The 21,840-nt window shown below is 51.8% G+C and overlaps 1 protein-coding gene across 1 annotated transcript in view; it reads right to left on the bottom strand.

Annotated features, from left to right (window-relative positions):
• FLT1 (fms related receptor tyrosine kinase 1) overlaps positions 1-21,840 on the bottom strand; it is a 199,607-nt gene that overhangs the window by 14,233 nt on the left and 163,534 nt on the right. Inside the window, exons 18-25 of the mRNA XM_062194425.1 lie at positions 16,677-16,781; positions 13,717-13,830; positions 11,792-11,880; positions 7,941-8,097; positions 7,404-7,501; positions 6,558-6,680; positions 4,202-4,313; positions 2,612-2,711 (exon numbers count right to left, since the gene is read on the bottom strand). Coding sequence (XP_062050409.1) covers positions 2,612-2,711; positions 4,202-4,313; positions 6,558-6,680; positions 7,404-7,501; positions 7,941-8,097; positions 11,792-11,880; positions 13,717-13,830; positions 16,677-16,781 — 898 coding nt within the window. The remainder of the gene's footprint in view (positions 1-2,611; positions 2,712-4,201; positions 4,314-6,557; positions 6,681-7,403; positions 7,502-7,940; positions 8,098-11,791; positions 11,881-13,716; positions 13,831-16,676; positions 16,782-21,840) is intronic.

Genomic DNA, 21,840 nt, shown 5'->3' with positions numbered 1-21,840 from the left:
GGCAGTTGGAAGAACATCAAATGTGTACCTGTGGAGTGTGTGGAAAGACAGCCAGGGCAAGAAAGTCTCAGACCAGGCAAATAAAAAGGAGCCTGGGCCACAGGCAGTAGCGAGCGCAGTCTTTCCAGTGGCTCACTGCACACAGTGGCCAGCAGGTGAGGGGGAGAAGCACAGCCCCCAGTGCGACCCTCCCTGGCTTCTCCACTGAAACTAGCAACAGGGACCACCTCCAGCCACTTGCTGCTATGTCACTTCTCATTCCTAGATTCCACTCCTCTTGCCTAGAAGGCACTGTGCCTCGCACCAAAGGAAAAAGAAAATCCACTGCTTATTCTCTTATTGAAAGACATCTGATTAAACAGGCTTGGGCGGGACACCAATGGTTCAGCATTCTATGCTTGCACACCACCAAGTCAACAGGTGTCATAAAGAGACACTAGTTGCCCACAAACCCGGGGTGAGGGGCCTATGGGAAGAGTGTTTCCTTTCCAAGCTGTCATAGCCCAAGTTCCCAAGTGCACATGGCTTTTGGCCAAGTTCAGGTCACAGAAGCCCAGTTCTGAGAAGCCGAGAGCGCTGTCCTCTCCCGGGTCCTCCTGCAGGTGGAACAGACCAGACGGCCATCACTGACCGCCTCTGCTTCTGCGTGCTTGGGGAGACGCTGAGGGCTTGAGCTCTGGCTTCCCACACGCACCTTTCACAAAGCTTCCCGTCACGTTTGGATGTTTCTCCCAGAAATGTTTCCCTCCCCCAGAGCTGAGCCTCTCTCTAGTGACTGCTTGGGGTTCCGGGGGACCCCGGGGGCGGTTCATGTAAAGACTTGATAGTCTGATAAAGCCCAAGGAAGTTTAGTCCGGAACAGATGCAACTTTGTACCGCCAGAGTTCTTTTGTCTCAGAACCTGGATAAAGAACTGGAAAGAAACCTTGCACGTATATAGGACATCTGGATTCACACCAAGTTTGCTTAACTTATTAGCAGTGTGGCCTTGGGCAAATCATGGAGATGTCCAGTGCCTCAGTTTTCTCATCTGCAATATGGGTATTATAATAATATCACCTGTCCTACTGGGCTGCTATGAGCATTAGGTCCATCAATCAATGTAATGTGAACAGTGCCTCTAAAACAGCGGCTAGTGGCTACTGGCTAGCATTTAGAGCACTGGAGAAATGTTGAGTGACTGAATGACTCCATAGTGCTTGTAATTACTGTCATCACTGTTAGTAAGGAGCACTGAGTCCTGTGGATTGCAGATGATGCAAGGCGCGGAAGGGGCACAGTGGACGGAGTGGGAGTGGGCTTCTGCCAGACACGCGGGGTCTTCTGCTATCTCACAGCCCCCGCACTGCAGGACCCTGTGGGTCCAGGGGACTGAGCTCCCATGGTGTCTCCACTGCAGCTGAGCTGACGGCAGACACAGCGTCTCATCACAGCGTACGATGCCAGCACCTCCAGACCAGGAGATGCGTGGGAAATCAGCGGGGGAACCAGGAGGTGCAAAGTCAAGTCTCCTGGGGTTTGCCTCTCTGGCCAAGTTCCGGGGAAGCAAAAAACTCCAGACTCCCACAGCCTTCTACACTCCTCGGCCCAGGCCTGCTCCCGGCGCTAATCTAACTTGGTTCCTGGCTCTCCCGAGGGGCTCTTGCCTCCAGCTCCCCCGTTCCCTGGAGGACCCCACGCAGGATGGAAGAGCGCAGGCCCTGTGCCTGCTGCCCTCTGCCGCTGCCTGAGTCTTTGCAGGCCTGAGTCTTGGCCCCATCACCCAGCTAGCTCCCCAGCCTGGGTCTCCCCAGCCTTGTCCTGAGACACCAGGAAAGAGCAGCGACCTTGCCCTTTGGCCGAGCCCGCATTTCCTTAACTCCCTCCAACTCCTCCCCAAAGGCCTCAGGACCCCATTGTGCGGGTGGGAGAGGGAGGGCCGCCCGCCAGGCCAGGCCAGGCCAGGCCAGGAAACCTGGTGCCGCCTCCCGGAGGCCCAAAGCCCTCGTCAGCAGTGCCAAAGGAACTGCAGGTGTCATCGCATTCCTGCCCTGGCCTCCGAGTGCAGGACCCGCACAGGGCTCAGGAAGAGTGCCCCAGAGAGGCGGGTGGGGCTCCCCCCAGGGTCGCCAGGAAGGCACAGCAGGGGGCCACCAGGGGTCCACCGCCAGGGCTCCAGGCCTGCGCCTCCCAAACTGATTCCAAAGCCCTTATGGCGCCCAGCTAGGCCGCTGTGGAAGATGTCATGGCTTCTGTCAGGAAACTCCCCTTTCCTCTCCTACAGCCTGAACCAAGCCCCTCGTAGGCCTGTGGTGCAGACGGAGGAGTGGTCCACAGCAGCCTGCAGCCCTCTGTCCCCAATTCATTTGGCTCCCAACCGGGTGAGGAGGGCCCAGGTCCCACATTCACTTCCTCTGGCTAGACCCAGCGTCTAACTTCACTTCCCAGCTGCAGGCCTTGCAAAGCCATGGTCAGGAGGGGAGTGGGCAGGGGATGGGCGGACCACTGTGCACCTCGCTGCACGGACACAACCCGCAGTGGGCTGAGGGGGCCCGCCGCCTGGAGAGGGCGCTCCACACCCACCCCAGCGCTCTCTGGGGGCCACCGTGGAGGACTCGGGGAGAGTGCTCACATTTCAGGGGTCGCGTGGTCGGGCGCCCGCATCCTCATGCCTTCCTTGAGCCGGCTGCAGAAGTCTTCATCCATCTGCACTCCTGGGTATGGAGACCCACCTGGGGGGAGCAGGGCACGAGGCATAGAGGCATAGGGCACGTTACGGCTGCAGGCTACAAAAGGCCCTTCGGCTAGAGTGACATCTTAGGTATACATTCCCAGGGATGGCTCCAGCGTGCAGCTACACACACACACACACACATGCACGGAGGGGCTCAACGGACCCCAGCTGCCGACACACGCGTGGTTGGCCGGGCCCACAGTGCTGGGGGTCTGATGCTCGCAGGCCTCTCTGGTTTCCTCATTGTCAGGGAAGGGGCGTGGTCACTGGAGGCTCAGGCCCGGGTAAATGAACCTCTCCTTTAAAAGCCAATGGACTTGTAGATCCTCCCTGCCTCCCTGGGGGAGGATGATTTGGATTCCCTACTTTTTTTTTTAACCAACATCTTACGACACAGGGAAACCAGGAGTGGGGACAGGCCTTGGGCTCCAGGTCCAGACTGAATGGTGTGAGGCCAGGGCTGCCCAGGGTCAGGAGACTGCAGACTTACAGACGCCAGAAGCGCCTTAATACTGCCTTTGCCAATGTCCAAGATCCTCCTGTCACCTTCCAACTTTTACAGAGACTCTAGACTGGGTAGGGGTGGCCAAGGCCTCCCAGTCAGTTCTGTCCCAGCCCTTGACCCTACTCGACCCCAGCATTTGTTTGTCTGCACTTTCCAGGGATCGCTGCTGGTAGGAAGCAGCTGAGAGACGCGCGGCGCTGGCACTGTGTCATTGAGGGACCACTGTGGCCGCCAGGCTGCTTTCAAAGACTGGAAGCAGCAGGTGCCTGTCATCAAAAGCAGGCGAATGGTTTTCACACATTACAGGAAACCAGGGATGTTACCCAGTGGCTTTTGCTCGGATGTGCTGCGAAAGGCAAATCTCTGGCAAAGCCCAAAAGACTCTTGGCTAGAACCCGAGTTTGGGAGGCCTCAGGTCAGTGCTGTATGTCTGTGAGCAGATGTGGGCTTCTTGTGCATCTGTGTACAGGGGACCTGGAGCAAGCCTTTTAGCCACCCACAGTGGATGCCGCTGCCAGCAGAATAAATATAACCACTGTTCTTTATCGTAAACCAGGGTGCTGGACTGTGTGATGATAATGTCATGAGAAAGTACTAGAAGGTGCTAGAAGGTACTAGAAGCACTAGAAAGGCCTCCTGTTTCTAACAGCACCTTCTCTACTGGTTCAGTGTGCTTATCAAGGCCTCTCTAAGAAGAAATTCTGACAGGGGAGGTAGCGTAGGGGGCGAAGGGGGAAGGGAGCTGGCTGTTTGAGGAAGTAGGAGAAGAGGGCATGGAGCAGAGAAAGATAAACTTGACCTCAGTTTTTCTGCCATCTGTGTGCCTACTGACCCTTTCCATAGCAAAGGGTGCACACAATGCCAACACCCATCCGAGCGTCTCCCTGGACCTAGGCCTCCCTAGGACTTGGCAGCTGAAGGTGGTGTTCCCCCAGGGGCAAGCACTTCTGGGCTGTCTGACCGCTGCCCCCACCCAGGTTTACCTAGGGAGAAGATTTCCCACAGCAGGACTCCATAGGACCACACGTCACTCTTGGTGCTGTAGATCTTGTCGAAGATGGATTCCGGAGCCATCCATTTCAGAGGAAGTCGAGTCTGAAGGAAGGCAGGGCGCCCGTGAGCAGAAGGTCAAGAACACAAAGCAGCCGCAGCCCACGTGCCCGAGGGTCACCTCCCAGATCACACTTGGCCCAGAAATCATTTCCTACAGCAGCCCCGGCTTCCTAACGGGGAGAGCACTCTCACCGCGCACATTGCTCTGCTACCAGACGGACCCATGTGAGAGCCAAACGGAATTAAAAAGTGAGTTTATTTTGGTGCCAAAAAAAAAAAAAAAAAAAAAGTAACCCATGTGTTTTTCAGAATACACATTTTCTATCCACGTTTGCTGTGCGCTCCTACGCTAGGCTGAGCTGAGGCCCACGAGGGCACCACACACTTAGTGAGCCCCTCTGGTATGTCCAGAAGATTCTCCACAGCTCCGTGAAATATCCTGCTGCCCCTGAGCGGGCATTTGGTGCAGAGTAAAGATGCATGCCACATCGGTGAAGCGCTGGGTCCCTGCTCTGCTTCGGACCTCAGCTTCCTGCTAACATTCACCCGCGGAGGCAGCTGGTGATGGCTCCAGTGTGTGGGTCCCTGCCACTCACGAGGGAGGGACAGGTGGAGTTCCTGGCTCCTGGCTTCAACCTGGCCCAGCCCCAACTGCTGCAGGGGTTTAGGGAGATCTGTCTCTGTGTGTGTGTCTGTCTGTCTCTCTTTCTCTGACTTGCAAATAAATAATTAAAAAAGAACTTTAAAAAGGAATCCTCCCCCAAACACTCTACATTCAACAGGAACACTTAGGGCTCAGGAAAGACTGATTTGACTTAGACGGCATCCTGAAAATTGGTGATTTCTAGGATTTTTTAATTCCAAGGAAGATGATTTGAAAGGCAAAAAGACAGGATTCTAAACGTCTGAATAGGGAGAGTGGGCAAAGGTGCAGGAAAGGGGGAAGCTGACTTAGAGTTCAAACATTTAGTATTTGGTTTTCAGAAAATATATATTTAGAAAGAAATATTTTCAAGCACGCAAATCTCCCTTCTGTTTCATAGAGCAAGCATCCCAGTGAATGAGGCTTGCCACTATATATGGACGGGGATGGCTAAGACAGAGGAGGGCGGGAAGAAGCTGAAACAAAACGGACAGAGAGCAAAGAGAAAAAGGCCAGATGGCAGCTTTGCGCAGTGGGGTCCACAGGACGTGTGTTTTGTCCCCTCTGATGAAAGGGGGTGTGGAACACTGGGTCTCCAAGTCGTGGGAGCAGCTCTGGCAGCATCACTTGGCAGTGTGTTAGAAATGCAAGTTCTCAGGGCCGGCGCCGCGGCTCACTAGGCTAATCCTCCACCTTGTGGTGCCGGCACACCGGGTTCTAGTCCCGGTCAGGGCACCGGATTCTGTCCCGGTTGCCCCTCTTCAGGGCCAGCTCTCTGCTGTGGCTCAGGAGTGCAGTAGAGGATGGCCCAAGTGCTTGGGCCCTGCACCCCATGGGAGACCAGGATAAGTACCTGGCTCCTGCCTTCGGATCAGCGTGGTGCGCCGGCCGCAGCGCGCCGGCCGCGGCCATTGGAGGGTGAACCAACGGCAAAAGGAAGACCTTTCTCTCTGTCTCTCTCTCTCACAGTCCACTCTGCCTGTCAAAAAAAAAAAAATTAAAAAAGAAAAAAAAAAAGAAATGCAAGTTCTCAGGCCCCACCAAGGCTTCCTGAAGCAGAAGCTATGGGGGTGGGGCCCTCTCTGGCTATCAGCCTGCCCACTGGAGTCTGATGAGTCCACAGTGGCGTCCAGACAGGAGCCCAGAGGCCACAGGAGGTCAGGCACGGAAGGAGAAAATCACACGGTGTTCACAAACAAGAAGAGCAGGGGCGGCTGCACAAGCCAGCAGGGAGACACTGAGCCCCGGCCACCGCCGCCCCCACCCTTTCCTGAGACGCACATACACCTGCTGAATCCATCATCCGGTTTATTCGAGGGGGAGAGTCCAGGCTGTTCTTTTCAGTGGGACAAGCAACTCCCCCAGGAGTGCGTGGGAGGGAAGGAGAGCATCTGACCAGGGCCTCCTCCCCAAGGACAGGGACCAAGCCAGGGATGAGGGACAAACAGGAGCAGACACGCAGCCCTTCCAAGCCCCGCGCCAGGGCTGTCTGGTTGGCAGAGCCCGTGTATCCTACACCAGGAGCACGTGGCAGGTTGCGGCGGCTACTGCCGAGGAAGTGCAAATATTTACTGAGGGCTTCAGCCTGTGGTCTGAGAATGACAGAGTATAAAGGAGTCAAATAAACACCAAACCCTACTCACATCTCCTTTTCTCACATAATCGGGGTTCTTATAAATATCCCGGGCGAGGCCAAAGTCGCAAATCTTCACCACATTGTTCTCAGATAAAAGAATGTTCCGGGCTGCCAGGTCCCGATGAATGCACTATAATAAAGACGGCCGCAGAATCAATGCACTTCCTTGATTTAACCGACTGGTTTCCTGTGCCTTCTGGGGGCCATCAGTCTTAATTCCCCGATCCGTTTCACATGCGGCAAAGGAAGCGGCTGGCGAGCACACGTTGACCGTAAACACACAGCACGTCTCTGCAAAGGCAGGTCCCTCAAGGCCCTGAAGCCAAGAAAAGCGCCAAAAGCACCGGGCTACTGTTTGCAGGTGGTGCCCTGGTCAGCATGGTCGCTGGCAAGCTGAGGTCTTCTAGTGACCCAAACTCCCCTCCCCCAACCCCTGCCAAGCCTTGTAGCTTGAGCTGCTCAGGGCAGATCTGTTGATCTGTCGCCAGCTGCAGTCTTGGGGGAGGGCCCTCCAGGGCTGTGTTACCAGAAGTGCTCCTGAGGAGTCATGGATTCTGAGATTCTGGCCAGTGTTTGAAAATCTGCCAGCCAGCACCGGGCAAAACAGTTGGCAGAGTGAGAAGCCCAAACCCCGGGGTGACGTTTGTCCCTGGAAACCGGTTCCACCTGCTGGAGTCCAAAGTTCATCATCCTTAAACCTTGTCCTACCGGGGCAAATGAAGGCACGTGTGGTGACAATCATCCTACACTTCAAGCTGCAGGTGTAAGCAAGGTGGGGGGTTAGAAATGGACTTGTTGCTCAGATGGCGTGCAAGCCTGGCAAAGCAGAGCCACTGTCAAGAACCAGACTGACCTTTCTGGACGATAAGAACTCCATGCCCCTGGCCACTTGAAAACTGTATGAAATCAGATCTTCCATGGTGATGGGCTGCTTGTGGAATTCATCCAAATCTGGAACACATGAGCACCGTTAACCGTCAGGGCGCTTGTGAGTCCACCGGATCCCAATGTAGTGGAACAAGGTTAGCAAAACATAGACCAAAGTGACAAGTGGATCAGAGTTCATTTGCAAGAGCATCTGAGTTCCAACAGGAGCAGCAGAGATTGCTCCAGGCCCTCCAGCCATTTCACCTAAGCACAGTGGGGCCAGAGGATGATCCCTGAAGACATAAAGGCCCTGAAGGGTGGGGGACCGGGAGGGACAATTCTGTCTCTGTCAGAATGAGTAACTCTAAATAATCTTAATTCAAATCTTATCTCCTCAGGCCACTGCCCTTGGAGTCTCCCACGGATGTTTATTAAGGGCGAGAAATAAGAAAACAATTTCAGGGATGCACAGTAAGTTATAAAAATATCCCAGGCTGCAGGACAGGAAGGACTCGATACCTACCCTCCTCTTCCTCAACATCGCTCAGACTTTTATCTTCCTGGAAGCCGGAGCTCGCGAAGCTCTCGCTGCTGGTGACGCTGTCTAGTCTGGGTTTCTTGTCTTGTTCCAGGCCTGGCTCCAGTTTTTCTTTCTTTGGCTCCATGTGTAATGCTGCCTCCTTTGAACAGACCACGAAGAACACAGGTGAGGAAGAGGCACTCCAGGACAGCCCCGGGGAAACTGGGCCCTCACGCTGGAGACCAGGTGCCCGAGCCGAGGGCCTCATTCTGCAGAATGGACAGTGGTGGCCACACGCCTGGCAACTTGTGGGGTTGTGGGCTCTTCTGCTCCTGACCAGGCTTCTACATAGCATTGTAGATCAGATTTAAGACTGTTAATTCCAATGTGAAGCAGATGGGACTTACTGAATGCTTACTCTCTGGGAGACAGAATAATAAAAACCTTGGGCACCTTTTCTTAATCTTCCCAAAATTTTGCACAGGAGTTTTCTAATTTTATTTATTTAAATTTTATTTGAATGGTACACACACACATACCCACGCAGAGAGAAATAGAGAGAAAGAGAGCTCCTCCATCCACTTGTTCAATCCCCAAACGCCCGTGACAGCTGAGGCTGGGCCAAGTTGAAGCCAGAAACCTGGAACTCAACCCAGGTCTCCCCCATGGGTGGCAGAGATCCAAGTACTTGAGCCATCATCTGCTGCCTCCCATGATGCCCATAAGTAGGAAGCTGGATTAGAAATGGAGGAGCCGGGACTTGAACCCTGGGCACTCACCCCATCAAGTAGCTCTTAGATGTGGAGAAGCCAGTTCACGTGCCCCTAAGTCTGGCCAAGAAAACACGTAGGTGCTTCTGCACACCACATATCATCTCATGCAAGATAACGTGAATGATGGAAAAGTATCCCTGGTGTACCTGGGGCTTCACTTTGAAATTCCATGAGACGCTTTAAGAGTAGGCTACCATAGCCAATTTCTCCAGTTTTCCTGGAGGAGGGAACATGATCATTTCTTTTCAAAGATATATTCTGATCCTAACAGAGGTGGAAAAGGCCTTTCTGCTTGGAATGGGCACCCGAGCCTTGGCTGGTCCTCTGGCTCTTTCCAACCGTCATGTGAGCTTGGTCTTCATGTTCGCGTTCTGGGTAGCATTTTCCTCATCCCAAACCCTCTACCATCCTGCAGTGATTTAATGGGCTGGAGGAAAGGAGTTGTTGGTTCAGGGTTTTCACATGGAACCGGAAAAGACTTCTACTGCCTTTAAGAATTCATGTATTAACAGCGACACTAAAAGGCGGCACTTGCAGTGGCTTCAGGATCGGACCACGTGCCTCACCTAGCTTCCGCTAGAGGGCGATCCTGAGTCAGAGGCTGAGAGGGAGTGGGGTTGGTGGCATCTCTATCCACCTGCACAGCGCAGCAGGGCTCCTCTAACCAGCCTTCTCATCCTTCAGTGGCTTTTCTAGAAACGTCACACAGCAGGAGTGGTCCCTCCACTAGAGGGCACAGTGGGAGCAGACAAAAGACAGGGAGGGGTGAGCTTCTGGCGGGACAGCCCCGACAAGTTCTGCAAAGGTGTGTGTGGAGTACCGAGGCCCTTGTTCCCCAACAACAGACCTTCTGTATGGCCCGAGAGAGGCAGGGAGCAAGAATGCACAACCCCCACCCGCCAAATGCTCCATGCTCGCTTAGCCCTTCTTCAACTTCATCTTGGACTTCAGGACTGCAGGGAATTTGCACAGTGCGAAGCCCAGGGCACCACGTGTGCCTGAGGGCAGGTGGAGAGACTCACCATTGGTGGCCAGGTGGGATTTGATTTCTCACAAGACCCTCTCCCAGAACAGGAGGGCAGTGGAGAGAGTGCTAGCAATGGCCTGGGGGAGAAAAGTGAGCCCTGGGCTAGTCTCTTGGGCAGCCCCTAAGGACCCAAACTTAGACTTTCTCACCTGCCTCCTGCCCTCCAACCAGTGGTTCATTCAGCTTGGCTTATGGGTAACCCTCTCTGTTAAACACAGGTGAATTTACTGAATTTATTGGGAATATGGAACAACCCATTTTCAAGTCAGCTGTTTTTTTTGGTTCATTTTTCTTTCGTCTCCTTTCTCTAGTCCTTTAGGCTCCAAATAGGAAAGGTAACTGTGGGTTCTCCATGAAAACACTAAGCTCCACCAAGGTGCAAGGGAGGCAAACCATTAAATATAGCCAGGGAAGGAAGCAGACTCTTTAAAACAAAGGACGCACGAACCCAAATGTCCCATCCTGCCAAGGTCCCCAGGGTGTCCTGCTGGCTTAGTTCTTTCTGAACCTAGTCCAGGACTTCAGAACCAAAAAGAATATGCACTGCTCACAGCCCAGGGCACCACCTTCCGCTGCTGCTGTTTCTTCCCTTTATCCAGTGTGGTGCACAGGAAAGCAGTGGATGCAGGGTCAGGAGAGCTGGATTCGTGTGGGAGGTGGGTGTGTGTCCTTTAGCCAATAATGTGACTTCTCTGGGCACCTCTATCTCTGACAGTGTGAACCAGATGCCTTTCGGCTTCAAGATTCTACCAATTAGAAGGCCCGGTTTAAAATCTGGGGAAAATGTTTCTTGCAGACCATATCACCAGGCTGGTGGATCCCCTGTGTCTTTAGTTAGATCAAAGTTTGGGAGCTGAGAGAATGGGCCAGCTGTCTATTATTGTGTGCAAAGATTCTTGACAGAGATGGGACCCATTCTCTGGTGTCTGACTCTTCATCAGCCATGTAGATCGGTGGCATTAAGTTGAACTCACCCAATCTTTTTGTCTCGGAGGGTAGATGAGGATGATGGTGGTGGTCAACATGTATTGAGTGCTTCACTGAGATATGTTGATTCTCCCAACAATTCCATCAGTTGGGTTCTAGTATTAGCTCTGTTTCACAAATGGGGAAGTGGAAACTTAGAGAAATCGAGTTACTGGCTCGAGGTCCCAGATTTCAGAAGAGGCAAGGGCATGATTTAAATCACAAAAGTCTGATTCTGGAAACTAAATATTTCATCTCTCTGCCACACAGATCCCTTACTGGCTAATAACATTGACTCATTGTCTGCTGGGCTTCTTGAGCCCAGGGAAGGACACAGCACTGGTGCAACATGTTATCATGAAGTTTGAGTAAATTATTTCTCCTCCAGTCAATGATTTCTTTGAAGCCTTGTTTGCTCTCAGGTCTTGGATCCAGGTGTTACTTTTATTACAGATTTTATTTCTTGGGTAAGACTGGTTCAGAGTGTGTATGGGGATGACCTGAGCAGTGACAGTGCTAGGAAGTGAGAGAAAGGGCAGAAGGAAGAAAAGGAAGCGATTTCCAGCTCTGGGCCCATCAGTGGTCTATTGCTGCCTGTCCAAGCCAGCCAGTGGATTCGGCCTTACCTTCTCTAACCTCATAAATGGAGACAGTTACACGTGCCAGCATCTTCCTTGAAGAAATCAGTGACTTGCATATGTGAGACTGCACGGTGGTGGTGGTGGGGGGGATCAAAGAATTCATGGGAAAATGTGCATTTCTTGGAATTCCATTTTTTCCACAGACTTTTTAAAGCCCCCTCACGTGAATGTGTGTCATGGGCACGCACACAAGTACACGGACAAACACAGAGGGACGACAGAGAAGTAACATTATCATACCGCATTACTGCTGCATACGCTGGGGTCAAATGATTTTCTGTGTTATCCACAAATTAGCGTGGAAGTAAAACATGGAAAAAGGAGACGGAAAAAGCAGAACTGAGTTTTCGGCCCCAATTTCATTACTAGAACAATATAGGCCTGTCTTGCTTTAAGCTGCTGCAACCCAAAGGGAAACTCACAGACTCCAACCTGTAAGACCCTTACCTTGTTGAGAAAGAATAAGTCCCGTTTGCTCTTGAGGTAGTTGGACAGGTTGCCATATTTGCAGTATTCCACGATCACCATCAGCGGCCCTGCAGCCAAAACAGCACATGTCCGCCACCCCGGGGCCAGGGGACCCCTCCACGGGTGCTGGAGAAGCCACCACCCAACCTGCCTTGCTAGAGCTCAACTTGGGGCTGAGAGGCCCCGGAGCACAGTGACTTCTGCAAAGGAAGCTGGGAAGGGGTTTAAACCTTATAATAGAAATAGGAGAAGATGGGGGGGGGGGGGCGGAGGCAGCACAGGGGAAGCAAAGAGGGAAAGAAAAGGAGCACAGGAGAAGTAGAAAAATGACTTTGAGTCGGGGAGAGGTAAAAGCCAGCTACCCTCCCTGGCCCTGAACCGGACCCCGGCGGGTGAGGGGCTTCTGGTCACTGTCACGGCAAGCCTAGACTACTGGGCAGCTCCTTTGTCCCTCACAGGGCGGAGAACAGGCCACGGGGCCCGCCTCTGTCCAGCAGCGCTGCCACTTGGGGTCGTCTGCACAGTCTGTTTCGGGGTGTGTTGGAGGATCTAAAGCAGGGGATTCGTCAACTCTTGCCGTTAAGGATCAGGCTTTGCAGGGCACCCGACTGTTCAATGCTGGAGCCAGTCCCAGAAAACAGCCAGAGGGTGTCCATGCTCGCACACACGTGTGAATACCGGAAACAGTCACCACGCAATTTCACACGGCTCTTCATCTTTTGATCTTCTCTCCTCCCTCAACGCACACACCGTTCTCAGCTTAGAGACTGGCCGTGGTTTGCCAACCCCCTGGTCTAACAGAAGCAAGAGGATGGGAAGGAAGTCCAGCTGCATTGCAGACACCCCGTGGTGCCCTGACCACTCCTTTCTTTTGTTGCCTGCTCTCCCCCAACCACTGCAAGCACCAATTCCGGGTCAAAGCACGCATGACCCCGGAGGTGCGCCATGGAGCTGCTGCCGTGGGGCATGCTGGGAGCACACCCCGGATGTTGGGTGCGGAAGTAGAGGGGTGCCTTAGTTCGAGGTTCCCGGCGCCTGGGCTTGTCCCGGCTGTGTGATTACTACCAGGATTTTGCTGGTTTTTGAATGTGCCGGAAATCCTCACAGCACCTCCTTCTCCCGCGGGGTTCCGGAACAGAAGGTACTAGCACAGTTTGCCTGTCTCCTTGCCTACCTGGTTTACAGAATCCTGCCCTCAGCAGGGCTTCCATCCCGCCACCCGTGTCTCGTGGACGGGCAGAGAGGTGGGCGGTCTCATTAGCTCTGGTCTATTAACAGGTGCTAAATGGGAAAGCAGGTGGAACTGTGTGGAGGTCCCCAGGCCTCACCTCCACGCCCCCTTCTTTCTGGCTCAATCATTAACTGCACCGTCTACACCCAAGCACTAGCCTTGCCCTTGAGTAGGAAGAAAGGTCGGTGAGACCATGATGGGCCTTTCGTCCCAAGGCACAGCCCTGCCCCTTCCACTTGTCCCAGGGAGTAAGACCTGTCCACACGGTGGAGCTGAAAAGGAAGGGCCTCTCTGGCTATCCCCCATCACCTGCTCCCGCCATCTCACCCGTGGTGGTGAGTCATGCATTTAGAGGAAGCTTCGAGAAATGTGCAGCCTTTCGCGTTTAGCTCTTTAGTCAGGTCACACCCTCTCCAAGTCACCCTGAGAGAAGAACGCCCTCCGCTTGACCTAGAGGCTGGAAGGGGTGGTCTCTTCTGAACCTGTGTGTAGGGAAGGCATTTCTAGGGTGGGAACGCCCTCCTGTGAGTGGATAAATTGTGTCACCTGGAGCTAGCTCGAAGCCACTCTGCTGGAAGGGAAGAAGAATAGAGATAGGGGAAGGAGCTGGGTGTTAGGGAACCCCTGTTTCAGCTGGCGCCCCGCGGGGCGGAGCCCTCCCCGCCTCCTTTACCTCCTTGCTTGGTACATGCTCCCAGCAGGTTAACCACGTTCAGATGGTGGCCAATGTGGGTCAAGATCTTGAGCTCAGTCATCAGGGCTTTGTACTCGCTGGCCGTGGCTCCCTCTGTGTGAGGAGAAGGAAGAGTCAGGGCGACAGGACAGTAGGGCTGCTTCCGCAGCAGCAGTATTCCTGCCTGCCTTGTTTGCCAGTGCTCAGCTGGTGGCTTCATTAACTTCCCCGCATTATGCAGAGAGGCCAAGCCTCCAGACTGTTTTCATTACTCCTACCCTCCCGAGCCAACATCCTTTTGATTACAGTAAGGCCCAGTGCAGTGCTGGGGTTAGTCATTGGACATTTCCTCTTGGTGGACCCAGTTCTGTTCAGCTAGCACTGACTCAGAGCTGGGCATGGCCAGCCAAAGGCTTCCCTTCTGGCAGAACCAGGTGCAGCAAGAACGCTCTGGGCAGGGGAGGCACCCCCTCCCCCACTGGAGAGTCACAGAGAAGGGGCACCGGGGAACCCAGCTAGGGCAGAATGGCTGCTTCTGTAAACATCTTTGCCATGTGTTATTTTCTCCTGCCCCAGAGTTCACAGGGTTATCTCGGGTTGCGAGGGTCCGTAGCATCTGACTGCAACTTCACTCTGAGATAAGGAACACATCAGTCCAGGAGTTAGCAGAGTCTACCGCCTCCATGTGTTTGTTCTCATTGGCTCCTGTCTAAGGCATCCAAGCTGTAGAAATTATTTTTAGAAACAGAAGGGTCCAAGAGTCTTGCCTTAACACAGTCCAACAATGTGAGTCGGAGTAGAAATTCGTGCAATAAAAGGAGGATCCACTGACCTTCTTCCAAGCTGCCACTGTTACTAGCTTGGGGTTCAGAACTTTTTCTACGCACGTAAATGTATACTCCATGAGAAGTCAGTTTTGAAGGCGATCATATCTGCACGCGGATGTATTCTTAAATTTTGTTTTTCTCCACTTCCAATCTATCAGAGGCCTTTTCTAGTCTGTGAAATGGATTAGCAAGCCTCCAGATATTTAGACTGTAGTTGTTTGGCTAGGACAGATAGCACTGTGGTAGACAGCATGTGTGTAATCTTTGTGCACATCTGCAAGTATTGCTGTAGGATTAGAGTGTTGGAAGTGGGTTAAAGGTATGTGCATTTCATGTTGTTAGATGTTAACATGGTAAATCATATTTTACTAATAACCAAGTAAACACCAGAAGCCTCCCTGTGGGGCTGTGGTTGGCTCAGAATAGATGCTTAACAAGTATTTTTGGATAACCATACTTATTCTTCCCATTTCAGACATGCATGTTAGGTCCAAAAGGTTATGGTTGTTGCTCAAAGAGCCTTTGAAAGGGCTTTGACTCGTGGCCTTGGTTTGACATTCTGCCTCTTCTGTTTCTCCCAGATACAGCTGGCCAACCACTTTAAGCAAGAGAGCTGAATGGAAATGGTTTTTAAGGAATTTTGTAGAGTGGGTCATTTGGCAGGGTTTTTTTTTTTTTTTTATTTCAACTCATGCTGATGACTTAATAAAAGATGTGCAGTTAGAAAGATATTGGACACACGATTTCTGTACTACATAGAAAGTTTCTATGGATTCTTTAGAAAGAAACAAAAAACCTCAAGTCAGAATCTTCTCCCCCATCAGGCCCTCCAGGCTTTTATACCCTTTTGGCGCAGGCCAAAATCTGCTGATCAGATTGTTCCTTTCCCAGGCAGGGTCCTAGCTGTGAACTTGGACACAGAGCAGAGTAACTCAGACATCCTCTGTGCCTCTCCTTGACACAGTGGGTGGCAGTGAGCTGGGTAGCGGGACCGGCTGAGGGCGCAGAGCTTCTTCCAGATTCGGCTTTGACTTATCTCCACGTTAGATATTGGATTGCCTCCCTGAAGCATACCAGGCTGGTTTTTCAGGCCTCGCATACAAACCCTCAACTTACACACAGAGCCAAGTGTGGTCTCGCAAAGGCTATTTAACCTTCTGGGGCCATATTTCTTCATCTGCACACTGGGAAGAATCCTGTCCACCTCACAAGCTGGCAAAAGATCAGGATAATCAAAGTCTTCCCAAGCGCACGGCTGCCTCCCCGGGATTCTGTGCTAGTACTGGGCAGTCGTCCTGTTTCTTTTTTTTTTTTTTTTTTTTTTGAGTCTTAAAATGATTTGAAATGGCATGAGCTCTCCATCACGAATGCTGAAGTGTTTCTAAACGTTAAAGGGTTTACACCAAATGTATCTTGTAATTCCATTTCCCTTGACTTTTGAAGTGCACTCACAGGAGTGGGTGAGACATTAGGCTTATGCAGTGTTTGCCAGTTTTCATTTTCCATCTCTTATGCTGGTAGCCATGACTCATTTGTGTGATTTGGCTCTTTCTCCTAGCATTTCACCGAGTGGTAGTATCTTTCAGCCCTAGAAAGATAACTTGGTTTTTACAATTTCTAAAGAAGAAATATTTTAGTGGTCAGGGCTGGATAGTGTAAAATCATGTGGCGTTCTGATCAGCTGAGTTGTCCTAGCTTTATAGACTCCCTTTACAGTCAGGTCAGGGACATGTTCTAAGCCCTTGGGATTTGTGATGTGCAGCTAGGTTTCCCTTTATGGCAGTGTCAGAGTGGATCATGTCAACGCTTGGAACCTACAGCTACAGTGGGCTTACGTCCTTGGTAGTGAAGAGGCTGAGACGACAGGAGAGGAGAAAGACCTTGCAGGTGATGGAGACCTTTTTCCCATCGGAATTTCTGGATTGTTCCATGGTTAAGGTTTATTCTGAGCTAGTGCTGGCTGGCCTCACGGGAAACTCCTGGAGCAGAGGGGCTTACAGCAGTAGAAGAACCTTCCATGACCAGAGCAGGCATGGCTTGTGTCTCTTCTACCACCACTGCCAACCTGGGCCAGCATGTAGGGAGCACACCAAAGGGACAGCTCAGCTGAACACCGACCTGTCACACACATACCTTTCAGCATCTTCACGGCCACCGTCCGGCAGGTGGGGGATTTCTTAATGCCAAATGCAGATGCTTGAACCACTTTTCCAAAAGCCCCTCGGCCGAGCGATTTGCCTGCAAGGAAAAGAAGACAGTAGGTTTGTTTGCCGAATCAGCAGAGTGAGTTGAAGTCTTTTTCAGGAAGGAAATGGCCTTTTCCTCAAGGCATGTAGCTTTCAATGGATCTCAGATGAGCTGACACGTTTCTGGAGCCTTCCCATCACCCCGGCTCTCTTATGCGCGCGACCCCACATCCTTCGGAAGGAGGCTGGCTGTCTAGGAGGCAGTTTCCTAGGAGAGAGGCTACCAAATCCTGGGTGGTCTCTCCATTGTTTAATAACATGATTACTTAACCTAAGGCCTCTTCTTGCCACTTAAGGTCATTTCTTCGCATCTGTTTTCAGCTAAAAGAGAGAAGTAGAGAACGGTGGTTTCTGCTCTGGGTTATAACAATGCTTCCTAACTCAGTAATAATCGCCAAGCCATTTCTCAGACTGCCCTCTCAGGCAAAATATCCCCAGTCTTGCCAGCATGTCTCTATGCGATGATCATAAATCCTCGTGGCTCAGCACGGGAGCCCCGCGACCACGGCTAGGAACTTGTTTCAACCCCAGAGAAGCGGTTGCCAGATGTGGTAACAAGATGAGGCTTCCTTCACTGTACCTGTTGGGCTATGCTATTACCAAGGTTAAACCTGTTTCTTTCCCTTCCTTCCAGTGAGCCAACTTGGCTCGCAGGGACAAGGACCCTGTCTGAATCTTCCCAGTACTTTCCCCGCTGCCAGCTGTGCAGGTCCCCAAGTTTGTGGCCAATAGAATTTAATATCAGTTTATCTTGGTGCAAAAACTTTTGAAAACTTTGGACTTCAAAAATTTAATGGAGGTGCTGGTGTTGTGGCACAGCAGGTTAAGCTGCTGCTTGCAATGCCGGCATCCCATATCAGAGCACCAGTTCCAGTCCTGGCTTCTCTGTTTCAGACCAAGCTTCCTGGGAAAGCAGTGGAAGATGGTCCAAGTGCTTGGACCCCTGCCACCTTCGTGGGAGACCAGGATGGAGTTCCAGGCTCCTGACTTTGCCCTGGCCCAGCCCCAAGGGCCATTTGGGGGATGAATCAGCAGGTGGAAGATCTCTTTTTTTCCTCCCTGTGTCTCTCCCTCTCTTTGTTACTCTGCCTTTCGAATTAAAAAAAAAACTCTAAAAATAAAGTTTATGGAAGCTGTGTATTATGAAAAAACTGCATGGATTTCAAAATATTTTTGCATCCAAATAAACTTAATTCCACTTTTCCATGAACTTTTTGAAATTTCCTTGTACAAACAACATCAAAGCGCCTCTGGCCCAAAGTCAGTGCTCACCTTCTGAGGTACGTACCACAACCCCTCCTTTCCTGAGTGATTCTTTTTTCTCAGACTGCTTGGATAGTGTGCTTCAGGTAATTAACCTTTCTTCCTCCCCTCTGCATCCTCTTATCCCCTTGCCCAAAAGACATTAAAATGAAAAGTGTCTCGTAATGTTTGTTACGTAGCTTTCCTGTGCCTTCGTCATATTGGAGCCTTTATAATTTTTTTTTGGCCCACTCAGTGGTGAAAATGTCTTCCCCGTGCCTCTGACCAGTGCCTCTACCTCCCTGCCCCCCAGGTATGCAGTTTGGGTGTGGGCGAGTTTCCATTGCCAGTGCAATGCTAACACCCTCCGTGCGCCTGTCTCTGCACATCAGTACAGGTACACTGGTGAGATGACCTCTCTCTCTCTCTGGTCAAACATGCACCCCGGGCTGCTCCTATGTGCTGTTCCTCCCACAGCATGAGACTTGGGCAGAGAGATGAGGGGGTTCAAAACATTTATGGAGAACCGGAATGAAAAGCTAGATTTTATTTTGGTACAAGAAACTTTGAAATCCACACCTTCAGAAAGTTCCTGGAAGTATCATTTTAGTCTTAGAAGTGTAGCTGTGAGCTACATTGACCCTGTTCTCTTTGTATTAATGTCACATTAGCTTGAGAACTGATGAGGGAAAAAAAAGCCCAAAAAGTTCATGACAAATGCTTATGCAAAAAACTATGCATGGATTTCAAATTTTTTTGCACCAAAACAAGCATCCTTTAATGCCATTTCCCATGAACTTCAAAAAATTTATTTATTCAAAGGACAGAGAGGCAGAGACAGACAGAGCTCCCATCTACCAGTTGACTCCCAAGTGTCTGCAACGGTGGGACTAGGCTAGGCTGAAGGCTGGAGCCAGGAGCTCAATGCAGGTCTCCCACATGGATGGCAGGAACCCAGTTACTTGAGCCATCACCTGCTACCTTCCTGGGTATACATTAGCAGGATGCTGCAGTCAGGAGTGGAGCCAGAACGGAAACCCAGGTACGCCAATGTGGGATGCGTGTGGCTTACCTACTACATCAAATGCCTGCCCTTCCACAAACTTTTAAAAGTTTCTCCTCCGCTTCCTTCAGTAATATTATCTAAGAACTAGACCATCATGGAGACTGAAAATAAGAGAGCCCTTTGTGGAGGGCGTTGTGGATCAGCAAGTTAAGCTGTTTGCTTAGGTTGTCCCGATCTCATATGGGAGTGCCAGTTCACGTCCCAGCTACTCTGATTCAGATCCAGCTTCCCATGAATGCTCCTGGGAAGGCAGCAAACTATGGCTCAAGTATTTGGGTCCATGCCACCCTCGTGAGAGAGCTGGATACAGTATCTGGCTCCTAGCTTGGGCCCAGTCCAGCTCTGGCTGTTATAGCCAATGGGGGAGTGAACCAGAGGATGGAAGATCTCTCTCTCTCTCTCTCTGTCTCTCTCTTCCTCCCTCTCTGTAACTCTCCCTTCCAAATCAATCAACCAACATTTAAAAAATTAGGAGAGCTCCCAGTGGACCCCGGAAAGTGCTGACCTATAATCACGTGGGAAGTGCTCTGGCAGACACCTTGTTAGAAAGGGGTGCATTTGGGTTGGAGATTTATTCTTCACTTTACTTAGGGACAAAGAACGATGGTTCCCTTCCACAGTGCCTTCTGCCCTTCACTATGAGGAGAAACCCCGGAGCTCCTCTGCCCGCACAGCGCCCCCGCAGGCGCTTGCCTGGAGCAGCAGATGGAATCCGTCCACCCCCACACATTCCCTTCCAGGCCATCACAACACACTTTGTTTTAACAAGTGTCTGGGGACTTCGCTTCCATCAGTGAGAATAAACGGGTTCTCACTTGGCCTCTCTCAATCTTTTCATTTACTCTCTTGGAAGCCGGTTGCTGCCTCATAAAACAGCATGAAGCTCATTGGATGGTTGCAGTCCATCTCAGAGCCGTGGCTGGGAGCCCCCCCCCCCCCCCCCGCTCAGCTCCCCCACCTTGGGCTTGGCCTCACCTCCTCCTCCTCTCCCCCCAAATTCTTCATGTTGCTGCCTGCAAGGCCACTAACCAGCTTGGCAGTGTGCGAGGTCATTGGCATACAAGGCAAGAATATTGGGATCCCTCCCAGAGTGCCCAGGACTGCCAGTGTCCCCCGCCACCTGGGGGAGAGTGCACGGCAGCCCTAGCAGGCCCCTGGGTGGCATTCGGGGCTGGTTGTGCCATAGACAGCCCCAGCCTAGGCAGCATCCATTTGCCAAATTCCAGACTGCTGGTGAAGTTCCCTCCACGAGTGAATTCTGACTTTAAATTCTTTTCCACTGGAAAGATACAGCACCAGCCATTACCTTAGCTTCTGTGATAACATTTATGGGGGCTGACTTTTCTCCCAGGGTTAATGAGGAAGCACCACCACAAAACCAAACCAGGTTGCTTTTGTTCCTGAATTTCAATGGTAGCGACATCTTTGCCCCCAGCTCCAACTACAGCCATCTCTCAGGTCAACTTCCCTTGCCTGGGCTGCTCGCAGCAACCCTCAGAGGTAGCGCTACGTCAGACGCAACTTGGTCTGTACATTTCTCTGCGTTTATAAACCTGCTGTAAGTCTGCCCATCAAACCAGCCTTTTCTCTCTGTGCAGACAAGCGCTCTCACTTGCCAGGCATTGCTTCAAATGACTGTCGCTTATTTGGCTTCGACAACAAAGCAACTCTCAGGCCTCCATGCTCCCACGCAAAGGGGAGGAGCGTCCCCCCCCCCAGCAGATGCCAGGGCACACTTTCTCCCACCCATCAGAGATGCTCCAGCAGACATGGGCCCTGTCATGGCACGTGGCATCTCCAGAAAGGAGGCACACCATAAGAGAGATGGGCCGCAAGGAGGCTCTCCTGAAGTGGGATCGTGTAGATCCCAGAGCCCCCGGGGACTTGGGTGGGAGGGTGAGCAACGTCCCTCACCGTGCTAGGGATCACTGCCGTTCTAGGATGGCATGAAGGGACGGGAGGCACAGCTCACGTGTCCGCTGGAAGAAGACACATGGTTAATCGTGACTAATAACTCTGGAAAGCAGCGCGGGCTGAGAATGGCTCGCGATTGTGGGAAAATGATCCCAGGGTCCCTGCCAAGGTCACTGACAGGCTGGGCCAGCTGCCATAGAATTGAGACTTGCAGAAGGAACTCATTCAGTGTGTCACCTGCCCTCCACACTCTAAATTTAGTCGGTCCCCGCACCTCCCCCACCCCCGTCAGCAGCCATTGCTAACTTTGTCCTGTCTCTCTAGAGTTTAATGATATCCACTCTTTGGTCAAAGCCAAGCAGAACATACTCCCGGGGCCAGTCCTTTCACAATGGAAGCGGAATCATTTCAAAGCCCAAGGGGGAAAACAACAAACCATCTCACCCTCTCCGTCCCCTCCCCATCCCAGCCTGGTTTGCTCGTGGGGAGAGAGGCAACGCCGTTGAACTTGGAACCGCAGCTCCTTTGCACTGATAGTGACAAACTCCAGGAAAACTGGATCCACAGTCTGTTTTCCTACTTCCGACCACTAATGACTTTGGCATACCCAGGAGGGAGTGGAACACTCACAGAAACCACAACCCAAACACTTTAGGTCGGCGTCATTGAGGCTCCAATTGTTCTGTAGCCCCGCGGGCTGGAGATGGACTTGCTTTGTGACGTGAGGGTTGGAGGAACCGGGGTAAGCTAGAAGGACATTGGCCTGCTGTTTACGTCGTCTCTGCTACCTAGAAAACAATAGTCTGTGCTCTTCAAAAATGAAGTGTCA

Source organism: Lepus europaeus, chromosome 6, assembly GCF_033115175.1.
Source record: "Lepus europaeus isolate LE1 chromosome 6, mLepTim1.pri, whole genome shotgun sequence".
In the NCBI taxonomy this organism is placed as follows: domain Eukaryota; kingdom Metazoa; phylum Chordata; class Mammalia; order Lagomorpha; family Leporidae; genus Lepus; species Lepus europaeus.
This window is presented reverse-complemented; position numbering and strand designations above follow the sequence as displayed.